This window comes from Neolamprologus multifasciatus, chromosome 7 (genome assembly GCF_963576455.1).
Source record: "Neolamprologus multifasciatus chromosome 7, fNeoMul1.2, whole genome shotgun sequence".
In the NCBI taxonomy this organism is placed as follows: domain Eukaryota; kingdom Metazoa; phylum Chordata; class Actinopteri; order Cichliformes; family Cichlidae; genus Neolamprologus; species Neolamprologus multifasciatus.
Genome location: NC_140445.1, coordinates 44363315 through 44388020, shown reverse-complemented (window position 1 = coordinate 44388020; position 24706 = coordinate 44363315). Strand labels below are relative to the sequence as shown.

Below are 24706 nucleotides of genomic sequence, written 5' to 3'. Positions count from 1 at the left end.
TTATTTAAACCAGCTCTTCATGTTGTTAGGTTTGCTCCAAGACACAAGAATTGTGGGTTGGAAGCTGCTTTCTGAGCTCACTCAGTCAACCATTCGCAAACTTGAAATGACAATTATCAGTTCATCTTGATACTCCCTGGTTTTGAACGCTGCTTAACAAACCATAGCCGCAGCACACTTTGCATACGACGGTGTGCACATTGTTTTCCTCACTATTAATTCACTTTTTTCTGAGTTTAAAAGATCTGGTTTTCTCAAGGCTGAGATAAAAACATCAGATAGATGTAATAGATTTAATACATTTTTTAAATTCCTCTTTGATCTTTTTGACAAGCATGTTTTTGTTTGTCTGTAATTTGAGATACTATGTTTCTGAGTAAAGATATACTACACACAAAAATATACATTAAAAAAACAGCTCCCATCTTTAGCACAGGCAGCTGATGCCAGATTATGGTTTACTCAAACTGCCCAGTTGTCGTAACTGGATGGACTGAACAAAGACAGGTTTGCAGTGTCTCTAATTGTCATTTTGGTAGATGTAATTATTGTTGTCAGCAAACACACTTGTGAGCTGGTAAGTCTTTGAATTGCTGATCTGCAGCAGAGAGAAGAGGTAAATGTTACCTGCAGCGTCCTTCAAACAAAAAAAGTGTTTCTGGGGGAAGTATTTAAAACATTGCATATTTTCAAGGCACCTTGACAGTAAATGGGGTTTCTTTTACCCCTTTCAGCTTCTAAGGCTTTTCAGCCTGCCCATGATTGGAAATGTATACCCAATATTTGTTAAACGTCTTTTGGTGCGTCAGCTGCCTTGGCAGCAAATAGTTTGCGAAAGAACAAGCAGCTCCTTAACACCCTAAAGAACCAGAGCCAAAATCTCTGTTCATTTTAATATTTACTGCCATTTGAGCACAGTAGGTGCCTGAACACGTTTAACTGCAGAAAGAGGTGAGGTGAGTTTGTATTTTAAGACCTCTATTTGCCATTTTCAATAGACCCCTGCAGGGGTTGCAATGGAAATTTTTTATTTTGGATCTACTTTCTTTTGGCTTCTTCTTAGTATTTTGGTTTTATTCGATCTAATCCAGAACTTTTACATTTCAGTTCATCATACAGTGCAAAGTGTAATTATGTAACGCTTGATGTGCTAAATTATTTCAAATGGAGATGTTAAAGTATGCAGCCACTTGCTATAACCACCACTGCAGCTCTTCTGTGTCGTGGCCTACTGCTCACTTATGAGCTTTCTAAAATCTATTAGCATAGCAGTTATTTAATTTTGGTTAGTTATTGCAGATCGTACATTTTCCCCTTAATGCCTAGTGCATCATATTTCATACACAAGTTTTTGAGACTTAAACAACATCGGTATGACCCCCCCCCCCCCTTCCACCCCCAAAAAAAGCACAATAAATTGCACATTGCATTTCTAAGCAAACCAAACATGTGTTTTATTCTTAAAAATTGTTGGAAGGTTAAAAAAAACCCCAACAAAACGCTCCAGTTACAAAGAATTTGAATATTCTGGCCATAATTTCATGGTTCAGACTTGAAATGATTATTACTTCCAATGCTAGCCAGTACCAAACTGAGATCTCAACATCCAGCTTTGTGTTTTAATGCCTCCTAAATTCATTCAATCACAAACAGCCCAGCAGAGCCCTGCCAGGAGCATAGATCCTCTCATATGAGACTTACAGACAGTTTGGACTTCAACATTCTCCTCAACCATAAGAATTAACAGCAGCAAGGCCGTTAGATCCTCGCTCTCTATATTGTTGAAATAGGATACCTTATAATTACATCTATTGGACACGCTGCTTTGCACATGGCTTCTTGAGGCTCTTATTGACTTGAGAAGGGGGTTTATAAGAGCAAATGAGGCTGTTGTCAACACTTGAATCGCTCATTTCTTTTTCCTATTTCCTGTTATTGTGGGACCAAATGATATTTGGCTTTAAACAGTCTTTGAGCAAGAAGAGCAGCCATATAAGCTTCTGCTTCAACACACGTGGCTGTTCCAGAGGTACTTGAAGCCCTTGATTCTGAACCCCACATTCTCCTGCTGGTATCTGAGAACCTGTTTTCTGGCTTACGTTGATCATGTGGTGTCTGAGGCACAACACTGTGCTCTTGATGTGAACAGATTTTATTTTTGAAAATTTGGCTCATCCAAATTCAGACTTGTTGTCAGAAACACCCACATTCTCCTCATGTGTCCATGACTTTTTCAGGAAGTTATTGCTTCACATGCTCAAACTCTTAAATTTATTGATGCTTGTAAACAAAGGAGTTTGATTCTGCTTCTCCCCCTGAGGTATTAAGAGCACTGATGACTCATGCAGTGAAATTTCACCCTCCGGCATTGCACTTGTAAACCATTATTGTCATTTTTAATGAGATCTTTCAACATAGACGTGGCTGATTTTTCTGACTTTGGTTTTAACCTGTTCTTATTTTTGCATGCTTCTTTTCAGTGAGGGGCCCTCTTGATATTTTCACTTACGGTTGGACCAGCCTTTCTGGCATTTTAAATGTGCACTGGTGGCTCTGATCAAAGCACAATCCACATCAATATCATTCAAGCACATGTGACTTCGGTTCAGTGTGTGTTGTGCTGTGACTGTCCTTCAGTGGTCCTGTTGGCATTAACCTGCATGTTAGCCACAAAAGTTATTCTCATTACATATGAAAGATTTGCTACCAATCCACCTAAGCCGTTAAAGAACACAGTAGTTTAATACAACGCCTAGCTAGCACAATCATGATTTTCACTCCATACGTCATAAAACCTCTGCACGTAGTGCAACACTCATTATAAGCTAATGTGTCATATGCGTAATCATAAGAACCAAAGTACAACCATGGCTGTAGCCACAGTCTGTCTTTTATCTGCCTCAGCAGCAGACAGCTAAGCAATCTAGCTCTTCTATCTAGATGCTGTGACTCATAGTGAGTGAGTCTGCTGTGGCCACAATCAGTGGGGCTACTTACAAAATGCAGTATCAAAAAACAGCTTGGGCTCTCTCTATAATCAGAGGAAAATCAAACTTTATTATGACACAATGAAAACTATTTGGTCTGTGGCTCTTTATTTGATCATTTCCTTCAAATGTGCCAAAAGTGTATTTCTTAAAAGTTTAATAAAACTAATCCGATCTTGTCGGATTTTGGAAAATGTTAGCGCCTGGTTAGTAGTTGGATAGCAGACTGTCTGGGGATACAAGGTCAGATCAATCCCCAGATATTCCTGTGTTCCCCATGTCTCAAAGAGCAAGATGGGCAAGATACTAAACCCCAAGTTTTCCCTGATGTATCCATCAGAGTGTGAGTTAGATAGATAAAAGTGCTTTTGTATAGATAAAACCACTATGTGCATGTATGATTATGTGATTGACACTTAGTAGAAGAAAGTGCTTGAGTTCTCAGAAAGGAGTAGAAATGAGCTATAGAAAACCTGGTCCATAACACCATAAACCTCCATTTCATCAACAGGTTAGGGATGCCAGTGCAAGATTGCTTTGAACTGTAAGCTCTCAGGCCTTTCATGCTTGGTTACTTGGTAGCTTGAAGGAGCAAAGAATAAGGGCAGGGTGGGTGAGTCAATTAGTGTGTGAAATAGATATCCTCTGCTTTTTTCCAGCCCAGCTCTGCCCTGAGCACAAAGTGTTCATCTGTCAGCAGTACCTAGACATGAGGAGAGTGCTCACTGTTGTTGTGCTAGCCTGGTGACCATCTCGTCTGATTACATGGTGCCTGAGGACTCTGAGGTAGCTGTGTCATATCTCTATGGTGACTGAGAGCTTAATTCAATTCAATGGGTATGACACACTAGTCCCCCCCCCCCCCCCCCCCTTTTTAACCTACGAATAAAGATTTTCTAGGAGCAGCCCAGTGCTTAACTTGACTTTTGGAGGTGATTAAAAATGACCATTAACACATAAGCTTGTGATCAAACTTGTGAAATGGTGAAAAACATGGGAAAAGTTTGCTTAAATGGCCTGTTTTACCCCACTTTTTTTTTTTGCATTTTTAATAACCCAAGATTTTGTGCCTATACAAATGGCAACTAAAATAATAATAATAATGACAAAAAACATTGGAAGTTGTATTCTTCCCAAAAAGGACACAAATCTACGCCAGTCTCCAGGCGTAGTTTTGTGTTTGATCAAAACCACTTTGTAAGTGTTTATAGACCCTAACCAGATGTGAAACTGTTGGAAATGTGGCAAGCAGCCCTATGATTTCAAATCCTATGATTTGCATAAGAAGATGCCCTTCCTTAGGCAGCACTGTTGACAGGTTTTATTTATAAGACAATCAAATCCTAAACAAATGGTGCCGAAAAACCCAACGACAGTGTTTTTAGGTATTTCAAGTATTAGCTTTTATTATGAAAGTCAAGATGTACATTATTCTTTATAATAGCTTGTGTTTTAAGTGGTTAAAATGCAGGGCGTGTGAATTGAATTTGGTGGATAGTGAATATAGTGTTTGATTAGGTAGGTAGCAAATAGTGATTTGTCACAAAATTACATCTGAAAAATACAAACCCATTTCCAAATAAGCTGGAACGCTGTGAAAAGTGCAAATAAAAACAATGCAGTGATAAGCAAATCTCATAAACCCATATTTAATTAACAACAGGGTACACGTTCAATGCTTAAATTGAGAAAAATGTGGCATTTTAAGAAAAAGATATTAGCTCATTTTGAAATTGACTACAGCAACACATCTCTGCATGACAAAAAAGTTGGAAGAGAGCCACGTTTATGCTGTGTAGCTTCCCCTAAGTCAGTAAACATGTGGGAACTCAGGAGAACGGTTGCTGGACTCGTGGGAGAGGAATGTTTTCCCATTCTTATTTGATACAAGATTCTTTGTCTTCTTTGTCATGTTTTTGGCTTCACGTGTTTTCAGACTGTGTCATCTTACTGACCTGTTGCCAAATTATCTGAAAAATGTCCCACCAGCTATTTATGAACCAGAAATTGTTGTAACTTGAATTTCGTTTGCCCTTCACCAACTTTTCTGAGACATGCTGCTGTCACCAAATTCAAAATGAGATAATGTTTTCATGAAATATTAAAATGTTTGAAATGTTTACAAGCAAAACGGGTTTACAAGATTTGCAAATCTCATGAACCCATTGCATTTTATTTTTACTTGAATTTTACACAATGTCCCAAAATTCTGGTAACTGGTAGTTTGGTAACTACAGTAAATAAATAAGCTTTTCTTTTACAATTGTGCCTTTCTCAGTAATTACTTATACTACTTGCAGGAGCATAAGGTGCTGTGAAAAAGTATTTGCCTCCTTCCTGATATCTTATATTTCTGCATATTTGTCACACTGTTTTAAACATTAGACAAAGATAACCCGGGTAAATACAAAATGCACTTTTTAAATGATGATTTTATCTATTAGGGTAAAATAACTAAATGCAACAAGGTCTTGTGTGAAAAACTGAACCCCTAAACCCAATAACGGGTTGTGCCAATCTTAGCAGCATGGACTGCAATTACACATTAGCAATAACTGGCAATGAGTCCTTCACGTCACTGTGGAGGAACTTTGTTCTACTCTTCTTTGCAGAATTGAGCATGAACTAATTGAGATGTTATGCCAAAACATCTCAATTAGATTTCAGTTTGGACTCCTTGTGAGCTCATTGCTCATTGTGTGTATTTAAGCCATTCAGTGGTGTACTTTGGATCATTGTCCTGCTGCATAACCTCAGTACACTTGAGTTCCAGATGATGACAGGTCACTGTCTGCCAGGATAGAGTCTGTTTGGTAGAGAGTTGCCAAAGCCTTGATGCAGGAAAGCAGCCCTAGACCATCACACTACCACCACTGTGTTTGACTGTTGGTATGATGTTTTCCTTATGAAATGCTGTGCTACCTTTGATGTCAGGTGTAACAGGATGCAAACCTTTCAGAAAGTTCTGCTTTTGTCTAATCAATCCACAGAATATTCGGGAATCAAGATGTTTTTGGTAGATGTGACACGAGGTTTTGTGTTCTTTTTGATCAGCAGTGATTTTCACCTTGGAACTCTGCAATGGATGCCATTTTTATTCTCTTTCTTAGTGTTGAATCATGAAAGCCTTAGAAATTACTTTGTAGCCCTTTCTAGACTGAAATATGTCATCTAATCACAGTTAAATAATGATATATCAAGAAGGGGCAATTACCATTTGAAATAGGGCGAAGTAGGTTTGTATTTACAGAATAGTCAAGAACAGTGTTTAAAGTATATTTTTCTTTTACAAATACTACATCAAAACTATTATCTTTTTGTTTTAATATAAAACATTGTTAATGGCCTTAAGTGTGTAAGAAGTGCAACTTAATAAATAGCTTGAGAACTTTACAAAAAGCAAAAAGCTTATTTACTATCATCTAAAGTGACAAAACTAAACATCTAAAAATTGGTCTTTGCATCTCTGTTGGCAATTAAAAATGGGAAAACTTTCTATCAATAATGTAGGATTATAAGTAGTGCACGCACAGCCTCAGTTAGTGTCTTGCATGTATTATATCATGTTACACTGATACCTAACCATCTGTTACTTTGATACCTGAGAAAATTATTCATATTAAACAAGGATATGTTTTGCATCTTGCAACCTCTTTGCAAAAACATTTTTGACCAATTTTCTGTGAACACTTAAGAATCAACCACAGTACACTTATATTAATTTGTTGGAACCGAAGTTGACATTTCTTACATTCTTCTTTTTGGCATGGTGTGATGACGATGCAACAAAGTTCCGGAGACACTAAAAATTGCAGAAAATGTGTCTTTTTGCCAATTTTGCAAGCACAGAGCATGAAACAAAGAGCACATGTGAGGAGTAAAAAACTGCGGCTGGTGACTGAAGAAGAACACATTGCTGAGTGAACTGGGTTCTTCAAACGTCTGTGTCCAGCGGGGGAGGGAAATCGAGACACGGTGACAGAGAGTCCTGACTGTGTGTGGAGCTAATCCCAGTGTCTGAGTCTGTGTCTGTAATGTCTAGAGGGGACAGGGTGTGTTTGAGTTTCACTGTCTGAGAAATGCCGCACTGGGTCTCACTTTTCCCTTGGACTGTTATGGGCTGCTCCTCCTCTGTGCTGTCCATGATTTGCAATGAGCTTAGCTGGGCGGCTAGCTGCCAGCACTCTTGATCCTTAGAAACCAGTGTATTGTCAAAGTACTTTATCTGCTTGTCTATTTCAGCAGCGTGGTTGTGAATGGAAACACCGGTGAAGAGGCTGTGATTCAGTTCGCCTTGCAGCCTCTCGATTTCAGCAGTATAAAATGCTTCGTCTGTGTCAGTGGGGATCCAGGAACCAGCGGCCATTCCTTCCTGGTCTTCATCTTGAGCCAGAGCGAGGCTGGCCATCCTAAGCTCAGCGTCAATTTCATGGGACAACTGGAGGATGAGTTCCTGGTGCCTCTGAACCTCCATGTCCAGCTGTACAACCCCATCGCTGGTGTACAAGTATTCTTGCAGCTGCTCCTCAATGTGTGCCTTGGAATTTGGACTGCAGGCCTGAGCCAAGGAAGTCTCCGACTTGGTTTCTTGCTGGACTTGCAGCTCAATCCGCTCAATCTCTGAATCTAGCTCTCTTATCCGCTGGATCTGCTCTCTAATTGTGTGGTCCTGGTTGAGAATAAGTTGCACCATCTGGTCGATCTCCTCTGCACCCAGGGAGCTTTTGCTCTCCATATGAAGTTTCTCCAGCTTTCGAAAAGCTTTTTTTACCATGCGCTTTTGTTTTTCCGCTGGCAGAGACTGGGAATACTGAGCACGACCGTGCTCACATCGCTTCAGCTTGGCCCCTTTGGACTTTCCACCTTTCTTAGCAGGCTGAGGCACGAAATCACTGGTTTTAACTAGAATAAACTGTATGAAGGGCCTCTGATCACCCCAAGCATACCAGAGTCTCAGTATTCTGGTAAGAGGTGGCAAAGCTCTCTCGAAACCCTTCCACCGTTCAACGAGACAGAAGTCTTTGGGTTCTCCATCCAGCAGCCGCTTGCTCTCTGGGATTGACTTGTGATCATCCAGTAATGCCTGAATCATATCTGCACATGTCGTATGCTTTGTTACTCCACAGACAACCTTCTCTTCATTGCAGACAGTAACTTGGATCTCCTTTCCTACCACAGGCTCTGCATCTTTTGTCCTACGCAGAAGACAGAAAAACAAAGGTTACAACTTTGGCTATGCATGAAAACTTGGAAATGCTTTCTTAAGTTAATGCTCTACAATGTTTACAATCTGTGACATTAAAATATAACCCTTCATGTTTCATTGCATTAAGGCGGGTTTGGATTGCTGGTCATGTTTCCTTCCCCCTCCAACCAGTTGGGGCAGATGGCTGACCCCCACTGAGCCTGGTTCTGCCGCAGGTTTCTTCCTGTAAATATGGAGTTTTTCCTTCCCACAGTCACTAAAGTGCAACATCTGATTTTTGGGGTTTTCTCTGTTTTCTCTGTATTATTGTAAGTCTTTAACTTGGTGTTGTGTTTTGGTGCTTTATAAATTGAATTGGAATAAATTTTAAGTGATAGTAGTAGTTATGTTCACAAATTAAATTCTAGACACGTGCATTTGGGGATTAGAAATACTCCTTTCTAGACAGCAGTTCAACAAAAGGGTTAAAAAAATGTAGTTAGATAAATATTTCATTGATCCCAAAAGGAAATTTAGAAATTTAGCCACATTTCAACATACTTGCCATCTGAAGTAAAATAAGTTGCTCTCTATAATACTTTAAAATTTGTTTTCCTATTCTAAGTAGTATGTTTTTATGAATGCATCCTTATTTGATGGCTTTCCATTAGGTCAGTGAGCAGAAAACTACATTCAGTCATTTTGTGCTTCCTGGCTTGATTCTATTACTGTTTCTCATCGTCTTACTCATCAGAGATGATCACTTAATGGTTCGGTTCTGAGCTATTTAACCTCAAGGCCCTCATTAAGTTTTTGCATGGATCGTAAAACCTGTTCAAAAATTGACCTCTGATGGACCGAAGATATTCATTTTTTACATGCTTAATGAACCACCGGTAATATTCAGGACCTAATATCCAGTCATTAAATGATAGGCACCGGCAATGCAGACGGCCACAAATAAGAAGATAACATCACCAGACATTTAAATCTGATTTCAGGATAAAGAATGACTCTATTATTTATATGAAAGATAACATGTTAGGAACATTCTGTGATTCATGTGTTTCATTAGGGAAACTGACTGCCAAGTTTCTGTCTTGGTGAATTATTTAAAGTTAAATTCTAGTCTTCAGGGAAAAATAAGTGACACATAATACTCCTATAATTGCAGACAGTTTAATCGCAAAAAACCCAGAGAAACCCAGAGAAAGATTATCCACATAAAAATCACAGACACAAAAAAGTAGAGCTCCTCCTTTGATGGTTAAACTGCAGACTGATTTTTGTGGGTTAAAGGAATGTTGGTCTGTGGTTTTTCAACCCAAAAGACAATACTTCTTTAATCAGTTCACAGTAATAGATCAGAAAAACATTCTTCTAATCCTGGATAATATCACATTTACAAAGAAAAAATTTTTGAAAAAATTAGCCTTAAATAACAAAAGCAGAAAACATCAACAAGGAAATCTGGCTGTAGCTCGTCAGGAAATTTGATATAGTGACACTGATGGGTAAAAGGAATGGGCCAACACACTGTATCACTCACTTGTCTGGAAGTGGGATTTTTATCTAAGCCTTTTAAAATTATATCTCACTTTACCATCTAGATAAATCTGAAGTTTTATCTATATTTACAATGTATTAAAACAGACTTTGGGATTAAAATCAAGTCCTTTGTTTAGCCTAGCTATCAAAGTTCAGTGTTGTTCCTCAGGTTGGTATGCAGCAACGTCTTCACATCTAAACCCTACATCACGTACCTGCTTTGCCTTTATTTGTTCTGATAACCTTGGCCGAATGCAACTTATGATAACTTACATCACCAATGCGGGAGGAAGCAAACAAAACAAAACAAAAAAAACATCAAGCCACATCCTATTAAGATGACATAGATACCCCAACCTGCATGACTAAGACATTATGTATATTATTCAAAGGGAGAAAGAGGCTTATCTCTCAGTTTGTAGATTTGACAGACTGATACCACAATGTATTGGTTCCCACATAACACATGAACACCCAACTGGAGCATAGTGTAAACATCTGGCGAATAAGGTCTCAGGAATGCAATTCATACAGTGCAATAGGTTGGTTAATGGTTATTGAGACTCTTGGAGAAAACCGGAGCAAAGCAAATACCTGAGCTATGTGTAGGCCAAACAATTCCAACATGCCTCAAGCATTTAATAGACAACGACCCTTGTTGCTTTAACCATGAAATTTCCAACTTCACCCAATACAACATGGCCCCAGTGCAACTGTTGCACAGGAAAGAAAACAGGCGGTGTACACAGTACACCGTACATAGTGGCCACATGCTTAAAAAATGAGCTTATCTGACACAACAGCTCAACATCATAGAGCAGTCAATGTGTTAGGGCATGAACCATGGCATCAACCGTGGCAAGTTTGTGGTGTGTTTGAAAAAGTCTTATTATAATATAATACAATACATTATTTCACTTTTTAACCCATTACTTTTATTAAACATAGTGTAGTTGTCAGCTTAAATTAAAATGCTATGTACAAAACAAATTCATTTGGATGAATTACGAGTGGTAAACCTGACCAATTATGCATATTTTATTTACTATTGATAAAAAATATTTAAAGGTTACTTTCACATGTGCATTAATGGGTCAAAAACCTCTCCTACCACTCTCAGCATGTGATGAGGAATCTAAAAATCAAAGCAATTTCATTATATGGGGCCAAAAAACATTTTGTGAGCCACTGTTGTACTGTATTGCAAGGATGAAAGAATGGCTGAGGCAAGAAGGGCAAGGGAACGAAAGAAGAAAGGTAAAGGAAAAGGGAACAAAATCATCATTACATGTTGAGTGCAGCATAGCTATATTACACATCTGTAAATACACAATGCAGATATTTCCAATAAACCTGAACATGTCACACACTGTCCTCATTTCTAATCTTGCAGGTGAATAAACATGCTGTACATACACCGGCTATTTCAGAAAGTGTGACCCAAGGCCACAGCTGTGCAGGAAGACAGTACAGTTAGGCAGGGAAACACCTGTATTTGTCTCAGGCCACAATCACCAGCAATCAGGCAACATCCTGCCACTACAGTTTTATGCACTGTAGGAGGAAGGGAGGAAAACAGATTCCATGTCGCTCACTAGGGTTACTTTTAATTTTCATTCTACTGTGACGAAAGAGCTAACAGTTTCTATTATACATTATCACTGGAACACATCGGAACTGAAAGCAAATGATTTAATTGCCTCAGCCTAAACGATAGCATATTTTTTCTTTAAAGCTCTACCTCATAGAACAATGATTCTTCTGCTGTGTTTATTTTGGAAAGAGTACTGCAGGAATATGACTCCATTAATGGCAACTCGAATTGTGCTGGATTAGCCTCACAGACATCACCACTTTGACTTACTGTACTGGCTGAAATGTGGTTAAACCAGAACTTTGCGGTGTTTTTTAACAGCAAACAATTAGATGCATGGCAAACTGTTAGGACTCTGACAAGAGATACACAAGTAGTGCATGCACTGCTGCGCTGATTGCATCGCACCACATACTTTATGAGGGCTGTCACTTTGGGAGCCATTTGATATTCATAGCTTGGGATTACACAGCAGTTCCAGACGCAGCAAATGAGGGTGCCTTCATAGGTCACACCGCTGGGTGGTAAATGACAAAGCTGACACTGATAGTGTAATGAACTCAAAGCTAATGTGGAATTACAGCTTCAGATGACACACACTTTCAAGAAAAACTAAAAGATAAACCCCTTATGTTTGAAGACGGATGTTGCACGGCAACTGGCACAGTACAGGTTCAACTTTAAATTCACACTTGAATGAACCCGAGAAACCTGAGCAGACCCACTTGACCTCACCTTGAACTTAGAGGCAGAGATATCCAGTTAGAACTGGAACGTGTGGGAGGAAACAACCCACACGTCTAAATTCAGTTTAACTTTAAATTATAGGAATTTCCGTACCAGCTTCTGTGTTGGATGATTACGTTACGGCTGCATTGCGGTAGCATATTGTAATGCTCATAATGACAACCTGGAAGGAATTAACAATTCCCACTTGTGTGATAAGTTTGCAAGGTACAAGTTACCACAGAGGCCTGTATGCTGGTGGTTTGAGCAAGTCATAGCAAATGACAGAGTTATAGCTGTTAAGTGTCCCAACATGTTTTGGCAGATCAATGACGAAAAAGAGATGCAAATATGCTCAACAGAAACAAAGCTTTGATAGCAGATAGGCAAACATGTCCTTTAGCCTCTGCTGTCAACACGTCTCACTATGGAATCGTGAGTATATTTGGATTTGATTATATTTGCTGTTGATAAGATCACAGGTTTGCTTTTACAGCTCAAAACAGTCCTGAGTGAAACTATCAAACTTACTCCTGATAGATTAATTCACCTTCTATGCAGCATCAACCAATTTAAAATTAAAATCTGTGTGCTTTATGCTAACTCCTTCATTTTGTCTGTGGTTTTCATAGCTGTAATACCTCTTAATTAGCACTTAACACGAGGTTGATGAAAAAGTCATGAATTTTACTGGCATCTTGATCTGTTCAGTTAAGCCAATCTAAGTACAATCAAATAAGTAAACATAAATCCTCAAATCACAAATGTTAACCTCAAGTTAAAACCAGAAAAAAAGGCCTATGTGCAAGCCAACATTTCTTACTTACTTGTCCTGATTTCATGACTAAACTAATGCTAACTGGAAGAACAAGTTCTGTTAAAAAGTTGTGGCTGACTGGATCAACTAGAGATGAAGTGAAGACATTTTTCAGCTGTATTTCCTTTAAAAGGAAACTGAATGTGCGCTGCAGGATATGACACAATGCACTGCAGACTCATGACCTCTGCACTTTTTTTTTCTTCAAAAACGTAAATGTCAATAATATCAGACAAGTGAAAGGGGACAATAACAAGCTTGCATTTTCATTTCCTACACTAATCAAAGTTTCTCTTTCTTCGAGACCAACACTTGTAGTTTATCTAACAAATTATAGTTTTGACTGGTGTATATAAAACAATAGGGGTTTACTAAAAAAGGTAAGATATAGAAATCCAAGCCAAAACAAATCATACTAGTCTAAAGTATCTACAAAGTGTCTGTCTGGCTTGCATAACACAGAGAATGCAGAAGAGAAACTATTGGATGCTGGACAGGAGACGTTTCCTCTTGTTCTTATCTGAGGATGAGAATGAGGGATTGCTGAAGAAATAACGTGACTTTTCTATCTGGATATGTTGATCTCTGGGAAGACTCCTTCCCTGATAAGCATCTGTGAGCAGAGACACAACACACCCTGTTTGTTCCTTTCCTATGTGAAATCGCCCACCCCTATTATCTTTTGCCCACAGGAAGTATCTAAATCACCATAACAACCCTTTCTCATTAAAAGAAATGACTTCCCCTGTCCTTTTTAAACACAAACTGTCTTTTTTTTATTGCTTTCTGCAGCCTGCAAATTTGTATTAATCTAGCAATGTTAAAAACGAATTAACACAATGCTATAGTGGTGGCTTAGTGCAAGTGGTCACTACATTGCTTTGGTCGCATAATTCTGAGGCTTGTATTTCCTGTTGTTTGAAGGAACAGACTCCCTGATTTTAGTATGGAATATTCCAATATTTTTTACATTTACCAAATCAACATTAACGTTTTCTTATTTTGTGAATATTTTGATGCTTCGGCTTGATCCGACTGCACATGTTGTCAACATCCAGCTCAAAGTTTCACCTCGAGTAGGAGCCGGCCACAGGTGTCTCCGAAGTGAAGCGTTTGACATGTCTAAAGATCTAAACACTTGAGATAATTATAGGGGCCTCGATGATAATTACTATGCAAGAAAAAAAAATAAGACAGCCACTGGAGACAACTTCAGTCAGACTGTTTGAAGTTATCAAAGATAATTCATCTCAGCTCTGTGTGATGTGAAAATGCATCAATTCTGCTGATGGTGCCTCTGTCAAAGTGTTGTAATTTAGCACTGTACACTACCATACCTCTCAGCGTTGTTGCTGTGTTTGGTGTTAATTGAGACCCTTAATGAGTAAAGCTAATTAAAACACTTTAACTATTCTTATCTTGATCTTGGCAGCAAGGGATTCAATCATGACCTAGATACTCAGAAAGAGAACTCTGTTTACCAGCTCTGCACAACAAAAGTCTGTAGTCAACAAAAGAAGCAGAATGTCTACACCAATAACAGACTACAGCTTGTGGCTCAGTAATTCTACTTTCCTCCTTGCCTTTACAGAACTGTAGCTGGACCCCAGCTGCAGAGAGAAGCACATCAAAAGGCCAAGCTACGCTCTTAGGGAAATTGCAAAAAGCAAATTATGGTAATACTGATGACATGATCTCTACTACTTTGTATGTGTACATATGTCTGTGCGTGTTTTTATAATAGCAGAGGAAAGTCCAAACGTTTACAAGCTAATGTACAGTAGGCCTGCAGTGTTGTAAACAAACAATAAAGACCACCACTAAAAGGCACATCACTCATTGGCACACTGATAAAATCGTTCATGTACAGTTACATTAAAAATGTAACATGAAAAATCTTAACATGTGCACACACGGACAGGTTCGCCAAAACTGGCTTTTAATTAGTAAGATTAATATATATTACTCCCTAAATAGTATTAAGGAAATCAAGAATGAATTTGTTTAAGATAGTAATAACCTTGATGAAAAAAAGGACACTCAAAATCTCATATTCCACGGAAGTGTATATTATTTCCTTGGAATTCAGTATGGGGGTTTGTCAATTTTTCTAACTGGACCGAGCAGACATCATTTAAAAACAATAATAATAGTCAAAAAGATGATATACAGAACTAAATTAACAACTTAACTGCGTTTTATTTTGTGCTGTTCATTCGTAGTTCGATGCGCGCCGAGTTGTGGGTAAATCGTCTCCCTCACGCGTTTCATTGTAACGTCTTTTTTTCTAACGCTCGAAGTTGGGGGAAAACACACTCAACAGGTTTAAAGAAAGCTCATACTCATCTGATCAAGTTACCTGTTTTTCTGTCGGGCTTTAAGGAAGTTTTTTCCAAATGGAGCCATGACTCAGGAGCACAAGAAAACAGACCGGCGATCCAAAGTGAGTTACAGTCCAGGCATGGTAGGACGTCGGACACTTATCGGAATGTTTCAGAAAAGTTGACGGGTGTCCCGGGTGCAACTCTATCCGCCCCATCCGAAAAGCGGAGGGAGGTGTTTCCTACAGCCAAACCAGATTTAATGGTGAAACTCTGCCCCCTTCCACCTGCAGGAACAACCTGAACGACTAAACGAAACACTTTCTTCAAAAAGATACTCAGCTCTGCAGAAATACGAAATAACGTAACAATTAGAAAACATTGTAGATTATGCTGAAATATTAGCAGAACTATAATATAAAATATAGAGCAGATAAGGCACCGAATAACAGCATTTTTTTCATGTATCCACCCTGCTGACGACATAAAAAAGCTGTAACGTAATGTTACAACATGTTTACATTACAACCCAGGAAAATGTAACATGTTGGGTTTTGATAAATGGTCTTCCTTTCTGGATCAACAAATGTGACATTGAGATGAAACAGCCTGTTTAAAAAAAAGTCTAAGAGTGTTTGATGCTGTAAAGAGCACGTGGTTTTTCAAGCTGTCCTAACACATATTGAAATTATTTAATTGTTTTTGGGGGTTAATTACGAAATAGGGTAGCCACAAAAAACACAGCTAAAACAACTAACTGAGCATTACTTAAACTCATTGTTGAAAGTGATTTTTAACATTAGTGTAGGTGCTGAGAACAACAGCCTCCACACTGCATATGATTTAAACACAATTAGCTTCTTTCAGAACGTAAATGAACTGACTCGTCATTTTAAAAACACTCTGAATTTTGTGCTGAAATATGGTACATCATAGAAACGGAGGATTTAACAGTATTCCCTGAAAACATGTCTTGACCATTTTTTAAATTTAAATTTACAATAATGGGAATACATTTCATTACAGTGGATGTATCTCTGAAAGTGCTGTAACAAAGTTTAAAGACATGATCCTTGCACTGTTATCTTCAATAATACCATGTACTGACTCATGATGCGAGCAGCTACCTGAATCTTACCCCCTCAGAGGCAGATTATCTCGTTACCTATGTAACAGCCCAACTATGACTCAACAAATCAGAGAAACATACAGTTTTGTATAAGTCACATCTGTCTTAAAGCAGGCCACTTTTAAACTAGAGAGGAAATGGCATTTCACTAAATTAGAAGACCTTCTGATCTGGAAAAAATACTTTGCTACTCTTTAAAAAGCCCTCAAAGATTAGACATCTGATAGAGGAAAACAGTTTCTGTTCAGCAGAGCAACCAGGCTACCCTCTGCTGACCCAAGTATTCCTTTGACCTTAACTGCCAATGACTTCATGAATTTATATACAAATAAAACTTTAACCATTAGGGGAAAATTCTTCTGGGTTCTGGGCTGGGATCAATACTATTGACAGCACATGCTTCCCTTAGACAATGTTAGTAGAAATAATTGCAAAAATTTTCATTGCTATGTTGATAAAACTCAGTTTTATTTATTCATGAAGGCAGGAGATACAAATCAATTACTGAATCTTCAGGTGTGCCTAATAGACACGTAAGCCTTGATGGTACTACCTTGGCCTCAAATAACACTGCAAGGAATATTTGATATATTCAGATATTCTTTCATATATCCTTCAGTGTGCATATTAAAGGTATATATAGGACTACCTACAATGACTGGACTCCTGTAAATTATTATTATCCGCTCGCTCAGAAGCTCCCTGAAAAGGTTTTCATTTGATCCAGATGTTATGGTTGGGCAGATGTGGGGTTTTCTTCTTGGTCTCTCTTTCTTTCTCTCTCTGCTTTGCCTCCCTATGTCCACTCTCGGTCAGTGCTGTCTTTCTTCTGTTCAAGTTTCCTGATCCATGCTTCACCAAGGAGTTCTACAGACATCATCTGAGCTTTAAAGACAGAAGGACTCACCCTCATCTAACCTGCCTCCCCACTTTCCACCAACCCACTCACTTCTCCTAAGGTATTGTGTCTGTATGCCAGCAGTCCCTCTTAAATCCCTGTTCAAGCAAATTACATGTCAGAATTTTCTCTCACCTCTAATAACTTACAGAGACTTACCTGCATGCACTCTGTCTCCTTCAGTAGAGACTCCCATAAAGGTTCTAGTATTCTAAGTCATTCACCTACCCTTTACTATCTGTTCAATAAACACGTTAAACACATTAATGGTTGTCAGTGTCTGCTTCTGCAGACACATTTGCAGTTAAATGTTTCATCAGAAGGCTGCAGTGAGAATTCTGACAGGGACTAGAAAGAGAAATCCTATTTTTCTACATTGGCCTCTCTTCACTTGCTCCCTGTTAAATAAAGAATATAAGTTAAAATTCTTCTCCTCACATACAAATCTTTTAAAGTAGAATTTGAGGTGGAACTTTCAGCTATCAGGTCCCTCTTCTGTCTCCTTGAATTTAATCGTTATTTATTATTAATCTCTGGCTCTCTCAGAATGTGTTCACCCTGTCTTCCTCCCCTCACTTACAGCCGGTTGTGGCAGATGGCCGCCCCTCCCTGAGCCTGGTTCTGCCAGAGGTTTATTCCTGTTAAACGGGAGTTTTTCCTTCCCACTGTCACCAGAGTGTGACATCTGACTGAGAAGTTTTTCTCTATATTATCGGAGGGTCTATAAACCACATTGAGGCAACTTTTGTGATTTGATGCTATATAAATAAAATTAAATTGAACTAATTTGACCTTAATCGGTTCCCAGTTTGGGAGACAGACAGGTTCTTCACTTTTAAAATTATGCTTAAGACTTCCCTTTTGATGTAGCCTATAGTAAGGGCTGGATTAGGTGACCATGGACCATCCATTGGTTAGCTGCAATAGAGTTAGGCTCCCAGAAGGCTTCTTCTTCACTTACCTCATCTCATGTTTTTTCCTCAGGCTCAACTGGTCACAACAAATGGCTCCCCTTTACAATTTTGTGCAACAAAACCAGAAAACAGCTCTATTTAAACTACATTAACAAAATGAATCAGAAATTAGTGCATGAGTTTATATTTGCTCTTAAGTTCATAGAGTAAGTATGCTGATTTAAAAGTGTTTTCTATGGAGTTATGCAAAAATATAACCCTAAAAAAGAGAAATAAAGTTGGAAGATATTTGATGGAAAGCTTTCAAAAAGCTACCAAACAGACCTGGTGGTAAGAGTATTTTCTTAGTTATTGTTTCCAAGGTCCTCTTAACAAGTTGTGAAAGCCAGGTTAAGCTCCAGTGAAAAAGCTTTTTATTATTAAAGTCAAAAAATAGAAATCCCAACGTCTGCAGGTTGTGGACTGATTGTGATGATCATGCAATGCAGTAATAAAATTCAAGCTATTTGTTGGTTAATGGATTACATTTATGTCAGCAGGAATTTATAGTAGAAAAAAAAAACTATTACAAAGTAAAACCTGCTTTAGAGAAACATGGACAGAGTTGTGCCTTCACGTTAATTAAATTATAATCGTCACCAATATTTGAGCCTTTAGCATTTAGTGGTTTTGTTTGTTAACCAAGACAACAACCTGGTGAATTAGAAAAAAAATGAAGTGACTGTTCAAACTGTGAAGCAAAAAGTGAGGCTGATTCGTTCATCCTGCCTCATCACTGCTGGTACCCATCAGTGGAACATGAGGCAAAACTAACCTCGGACTGTGTGCATTCATGAGGGGAAATAACCACATCTTCCAAACCTTGACGCAGAAACCTTTCACGTCATGATGCCGGAGTGTCGTCGGATGAAACATCTGATGACACAGTGACGTGAGTGGAGAGATGCCATGAAGGGAGAATGAGTGGGATGTGGTAATGGGTGGGAAGGTGGGGATGGAGATGTGTGTCTGTGTGGGTGGGGTAGGAGGGGGGGCAGATGCTGTGACATCACTTTGGCTCTTATATACCCAGGGAATGGAGCCCACTGTGCTTCACATCCCAGCAGCAGAAAACTGCTTAAGTGTGTATAGATCTGAAGAAGAAGAACAAGAAAAAAACAAAACAGCAGCTTCACTAAATTTTGTCTCCAGCCTCTCTTTGTCTGTGTCTGGCCCCTAACCTTATGGACTAGATTCCTCCTCAGGTGAATTCTTCAGTGTGGGATCCTATTTTTGTTCTTTTGGGGTATTTCTTTTCAGATTTTTTTGTTCTGATCAAGATGCAGACACAGTTGGCATGTATGCTTCTCCTCTGTTTAACATGTGGTGCACTTTGTACAGGTAAGCACTGGTGTTCTTTCAACAGGTTTTCTGTGTAGAACTTTATGGATTTATTCACAAAACAGGTGCATCATACTGAAATGTTGCATGTGCATAAAAGAAGGAAAAAATACTGCAAATATTTCTGAAAAACCTTGAATGGCAAAGTTGGTTAAACAGGATGGTTTTGGTCCTTTAGATTAAATACTGAAATAACCTGCAGTTGAAATGATTTATTCTTTAGGGAAAAATCAGACAATGCCGTGTGACTTCATGACACAGCTAACTTTTAAACCTCGGTTTATTAAAAAAAATAACTGTATAAGTGAAAATCTTAATTTTGATCAAGGATTACAGCTCTTTTAGGCTACTATAAAACCCTTTTCCCCCTCAAAGATCAATTGCCTCTTCCATTCTTTCAAATCCATGCATAATTTGTGCTTTGTTTAACTGTCAGGGTGCACTGGGACTCAGGCTGATCAATAGTGTCACCTGTTGAAAGCTTAAAAGTGGCCATAGTCACATGTGAATATGGGCTTTTATGACAGTTTCACTTCAGGTCTTCCAAACACGGCACAGCAGAAAAAACTATTAATGTAACTTACACTATTGTTCACATTCTTTGTTTGATCTTATGTTAGGGAAATGAAACTTAATTAGTTTCATTTATTTTACATTAAATGCAGTTTACACTAAACTATTTCCAATACTCAAAATCCATGAGAATGGATTGTTACTAGATGATAGTTACTTTTGGATCAATAAGCAAATAAAGGACAACCTTTATGCGCGCGCATAACACGCACACACACGCACGCACACACGCACGCACGCACACACACACACACACACACACACACACACACACACACACACACACATATAGGGAGAGAGAGAGAGATATGCACATGGAATTCTTATTGATATTATGCGTTGTTTTTGTCACTGTCAGGGTGCACAGGCACTCTGTTATCAATAGTGATGAAGATGACCACCATCAGATACCGAGGGCTGGGTTTCTTTGCCACTTAACTATTCAAATGTAAACATTTCATTGAGGACTGAACTAAACTACACTCCAAAAATATTTATGCCCAAAATACTGACTTCTTTAAGTAGTTGGATTACATGTCAATTTTTTTTGTTATGTTGTTACACAAGTAGAATGTAAAACATAAAATTTAATGGAATCTGTTCAAATGAAACCGACTCAGTATACATTTAGATTAGACCAAGTATATTTCTTTTAATTATATTGATTTATGTTTATGAGGGCAAAAATCTTTTGTTTTGTGTTTTTATTTGTGTGAAATCTGAATGTTGTAAAGCTGTTTTTCTGTAACTGACAGATGTTGACCAGGAGCAGCGAGCGCTAGAAGAGGAACTACTCAGCAGTCTCTTCACTTCCAAGGTATCTGGTCTGTGATATCAGAGACTGGAAAGAAAAGCTTCATCCTGCTGGGTCAGTCTCTGACCTCGCCGATAAAGGCTTTCCAGGTGTTCTTTCATGAAATCTACATCCACGCTTCAGTGGCAAACTCGGCTTGCGGTTGTGCTCATGCTGAGTGGGAGATAAATAATTTACCACAAGAGGCTTTTTGTGCCACTCAGGCTGCCTGAGCATTTACTTTGTTTTTTTTTTTTTTAAGTCAATTTGCTCTTTTTAAAAGTTTATCCAATTCAAATGTGCTCAGAAAAATAACAAATAATCACCTTTCCATTTGCTGCAGTCCTTTGAAACGAGGAGAAAATAAGAGCTGAGATTGGGCATTCTAATTCATTTGTAACTTTGAGCTTTTTATCACATTTATCTGATTTCTGCCTGAGGCTATGCAAAGATCAGGTATGAAATCAGTGAATGTGGAACCAAGGGCACGCACAGACGGATGGCCGATCCTAATAGGATTCAGATGGACCTGGCAGTATAGTTACGACACATCTTTTACCCTTCTTGCTGATGAAAAACCGCGATGCTCACACGGAGACATGACGGTGACAAATCAGCCATTTGATTCATGGCTGCCGATGCTCAGAGGTTGCTCAGGGGTGATGATTGTAATAATAACTTGCTGCATGAGTGACAGACTGCTCAAGAGGCTGGAAAGTGCAGTATGGTGGAAGATAGACCTATTTGTGGCTCTTTATCTACACACTATATATTTGACAATAAAATTGACTGATATAACCTCCCTTCCTTTCATCTGATTAGATACCACGGTTAATGCTCCATTGTGGTTTTTCATTCTCTATTGACTAAATTACCTTCTTACTCTGCATAGTGAGTCACTGACCTCTGTGTTCAGTATCGTTAGTTGTTCCGATGCTGGAAGTTAGATTGAACTTTTGCTGTAACTGCTTTAACGTCTCTATAAAATACAAGTTTGTGAACGCTAAAGAGCCCAGGAGACTAACGTTAAGGTAGAAATTTCCAGTGAAGCGCCACAATCTTTCATATGACATTACAGCACAATTGCATGGCCACACTAACTCAGCTAGTTTGTCTTTTGTGCATGGGCAATTTCCAAATGTCAGCTGCCTATGTTTGATCCTGACGCTTGTTCATTTAACGCCACTAAAGCTTTTATCCACGTCTCCTGCCTGGCAAACAAAAAGAGTTTTCGTCTTTATATTTGAGGATACTTCCACTGGTCATAAATGATGAGTGAGCCTCCCTGACACTGACATCTTTGACTGCAACATGCACGTGACAGCCAGTACACACAGAGGACTCTGGGGGCTCTTTACCATCTCACTGCACTCTAGAGACACTAGATTATAACTCAGTAGTCTCACTCTGTTCACTCTGAGTGCATGTGTCTTTAAGAAATAATCAGTGCTTAGATTACATTGTAAACGTCTCACATGCAGAATCCTCAGTCCCTTTTTAAAGGAACTACCTGAGTGTTTACTGCTGCAAATACAAAATGTACAACATTAAAAGTGAGACTAAGGTGTAGATCACAATACTGACTGTATTCTGTTTGCTCAAAAATAAGCTATGAAAGGACAAATATCAAAATGATTAAGTCAGATCGAGGTATCGAATCAACAGTTTGGCTGAATTTTAAAATGATGGCCACAGTTTGTACTTACAGTGTTGTGGACGCGGATTGAGTAATAGCTGAAAATGTCGTTTTTCAGTCAGATCATTTCTGTCGATATAAATGTTTCATGAGAGAAAACAATACCCATTAAACCAAAAAGCTTCTAAACCACCTGAAACATCAGCCTCTTGAGTGGTCAGTACAGTTTTCACTTCACCCAAGTTCACAAAATACACTAAAACACCAACAAAAATATTGCTCAAAGCAGGAATCTGATTAAGTGATGCACTCTTGAGTGTTAAAAACCCAACCACTCAATCCATTTAACTGTCTCATCCTGGTATCTTGTGCCCTCTGTGCAGATGAAACAGAATAAGCAGAGTGCCCCCTATTGGCGCGTGTCTCTGGCCAACCTCTGTAAGATGTTGAGCGCCCTGCGCCAGGAGGCGTGGAGTGGCGAGGAGGAGGATGGGGGTCTGAGGGAGGGGAGCCTCCAGCTGCTGGATGAGATGTACAACTTGCAACACATCTGCCGAGTACTGCAGAGCCGGGAGGAGAGGGTCAGACAATCATCTTTAACTTACTTTCTTTTGCTGTGTGGGCTACTTTTCAAATAACAACAAATTGCATAAGCACAAGCAGATATTTACTGGTAAAATCTAACTTTCAGAGGTTCCACTAGCGCCTTGCATAAATTATGGATAGCTAAGGAAATTTTCAAAAGTCCTAATCTCCTACCTAAGCTACTTGTTGAGAAGTAACTGTCAACCAAAAGCCCAGTCAAAACAAATACACAGACTTGTGTACATACACACTTACTCACTCACATCGCCAGAACACACAGGAGCATGTGTATTCTCCCCTAAAGCAAACACACTTCATTAAATCTCCCCTCACCCCCACTTCGCCTCCTCATCTCTTCCTCACTCGCTGTCATCGTTTTTCTCACCACTCTTGGCTCCTCGCACTGTGGCATTTCTCTTTTTTTAAATGTTAACACAACACCTGCAGATTAGCAGTCAGTACCAAAACATGTTTGCCTGCCGCCCGCCCCCCTCACACTCCCTCATGTTGTGTGACACTCATCCACTGCTGTGTCTCCCTTCACTCCTCACAGCTACTCCAAGACTCTCTAGAGTATTCAGAGGAGAACAGCGACGCTCCACTGAAACGAAAGTCACCCTACATATTGAAGAGGCAAGTGGGGCACATCACTAAGACTCGGCGGCCGTACATCTTAAAACGAAGTACATTTTACTGACACCCCAGAGACCGCAGCACCATTTTAAGGGACCGGACCACATATTTTGTGTAATTATGTGATTGTGTTTATTTTCTGTCTTCTTGTAGATGCAGTCTTTTTTTTTCCTGTTCCTTTTTATCCAATCAGACCCTTTGATTGTATGTCCAACAGAGAGGCCTGTCTTTATCCTGCTCCTGAAAATAAAATCCTTAGCATCAAAGAAAGAGTATCTCTGAGAAACTGTATTTATGTATGCTATTTATTCACTGCAAAATAAATCTATTTTGTTTCAGAAATTAAAGGATTCATGATACAAAACCAGTGCAATGTGACAATCTGCCTTTTCTATTTATGTAACGACTTAGCTAGGTTGTGTCATATTTCATCCTTTATAATACCTAATTAGCATTCACGGGATCACAACCTACAACAAATTACTCCTCAATTACTCATCAACCAGGAGACACTTTATGTCTCCCTACGTATCACCAGTAGCTTCAGTCGGTTTAGCACAAACTCTCCAAGTCTCTGCAACTCTACTTTGACATGCATGGAAACACAGAGTAGAAGCAACACTGTTCAACTGGTTGAAAATTGGTTACTGCAAAGGCCACAGCATATTATTCACCTTCATCATTAATTCAGTCCCACTGCGCCCCATGGATAGAAGTTTTGTCATCTTGGAAAAGATCACTCTCATCAGCATAGAAAAATGTCTCTGTGGACCCATACTGTGGGAGCTGTTTAATTTCTCATCTGTCCTCATTCTTTATCAACTTTAATCTCAGTGAACACAGTTTAGTTTAGGACTCAGTACTTTATTGTGCATAAAATTACAATTGGGCTGCTGGATCCTAAATATGGATTGATATGCACTTAGAAAAATCCCAACAAATTAGAAATGAAACACAAATAGTGCCTAAAATGTTAGCTATGCTTAA

The 24706-nt window shown here is 38.9% G+C and overlaps 2 protein-coding genes across 2 annotated transcripts; one reads left to right on the top strand and one right to left on the bottom strand.

Moving 5' to 3' along the window:
- Positions 1-1550: 1550 nt before the first annotated feature.
- On the bottom strand, positions 1551-15411 carry rassf9 (Ras association domain family member 9). The gene is made up of 2 exons (XM_085168267.1): positions 15217-15411; positions 1551-8182 (listed from the first exon to the last, which is right to left on the bottom strand). Exons 1-2 carry the CDS (start codon positions 15261-15263, stop codon positions 6922-6924), a joined length of 1308 nt encoding a protein of 435 aa, XP_085024393.1. The 5' UTR covers positions 15264-15411; the 3' UTR covers positions 1551-6921.
- A 3727-nt stretch (positions 15412-19138) lies between these two features.
- Positions 19139-24706, top strand: nts (neurotensin). The gene is made up of 4 exons (XM_085165275.1): positions 19139-19499; positions 20828-20889; positions 22885-23082; positions 23640-24706. Exons 1-4 carry the CDS (start codon positions 19439-19441, stop codon positions 23781-23783), a joined length of 465 nt encoding a protein of 154 aa, XP_085021401.1. The 5' UTR covers positions 19139-19438; the 3' UTR covers positions 23784-24706.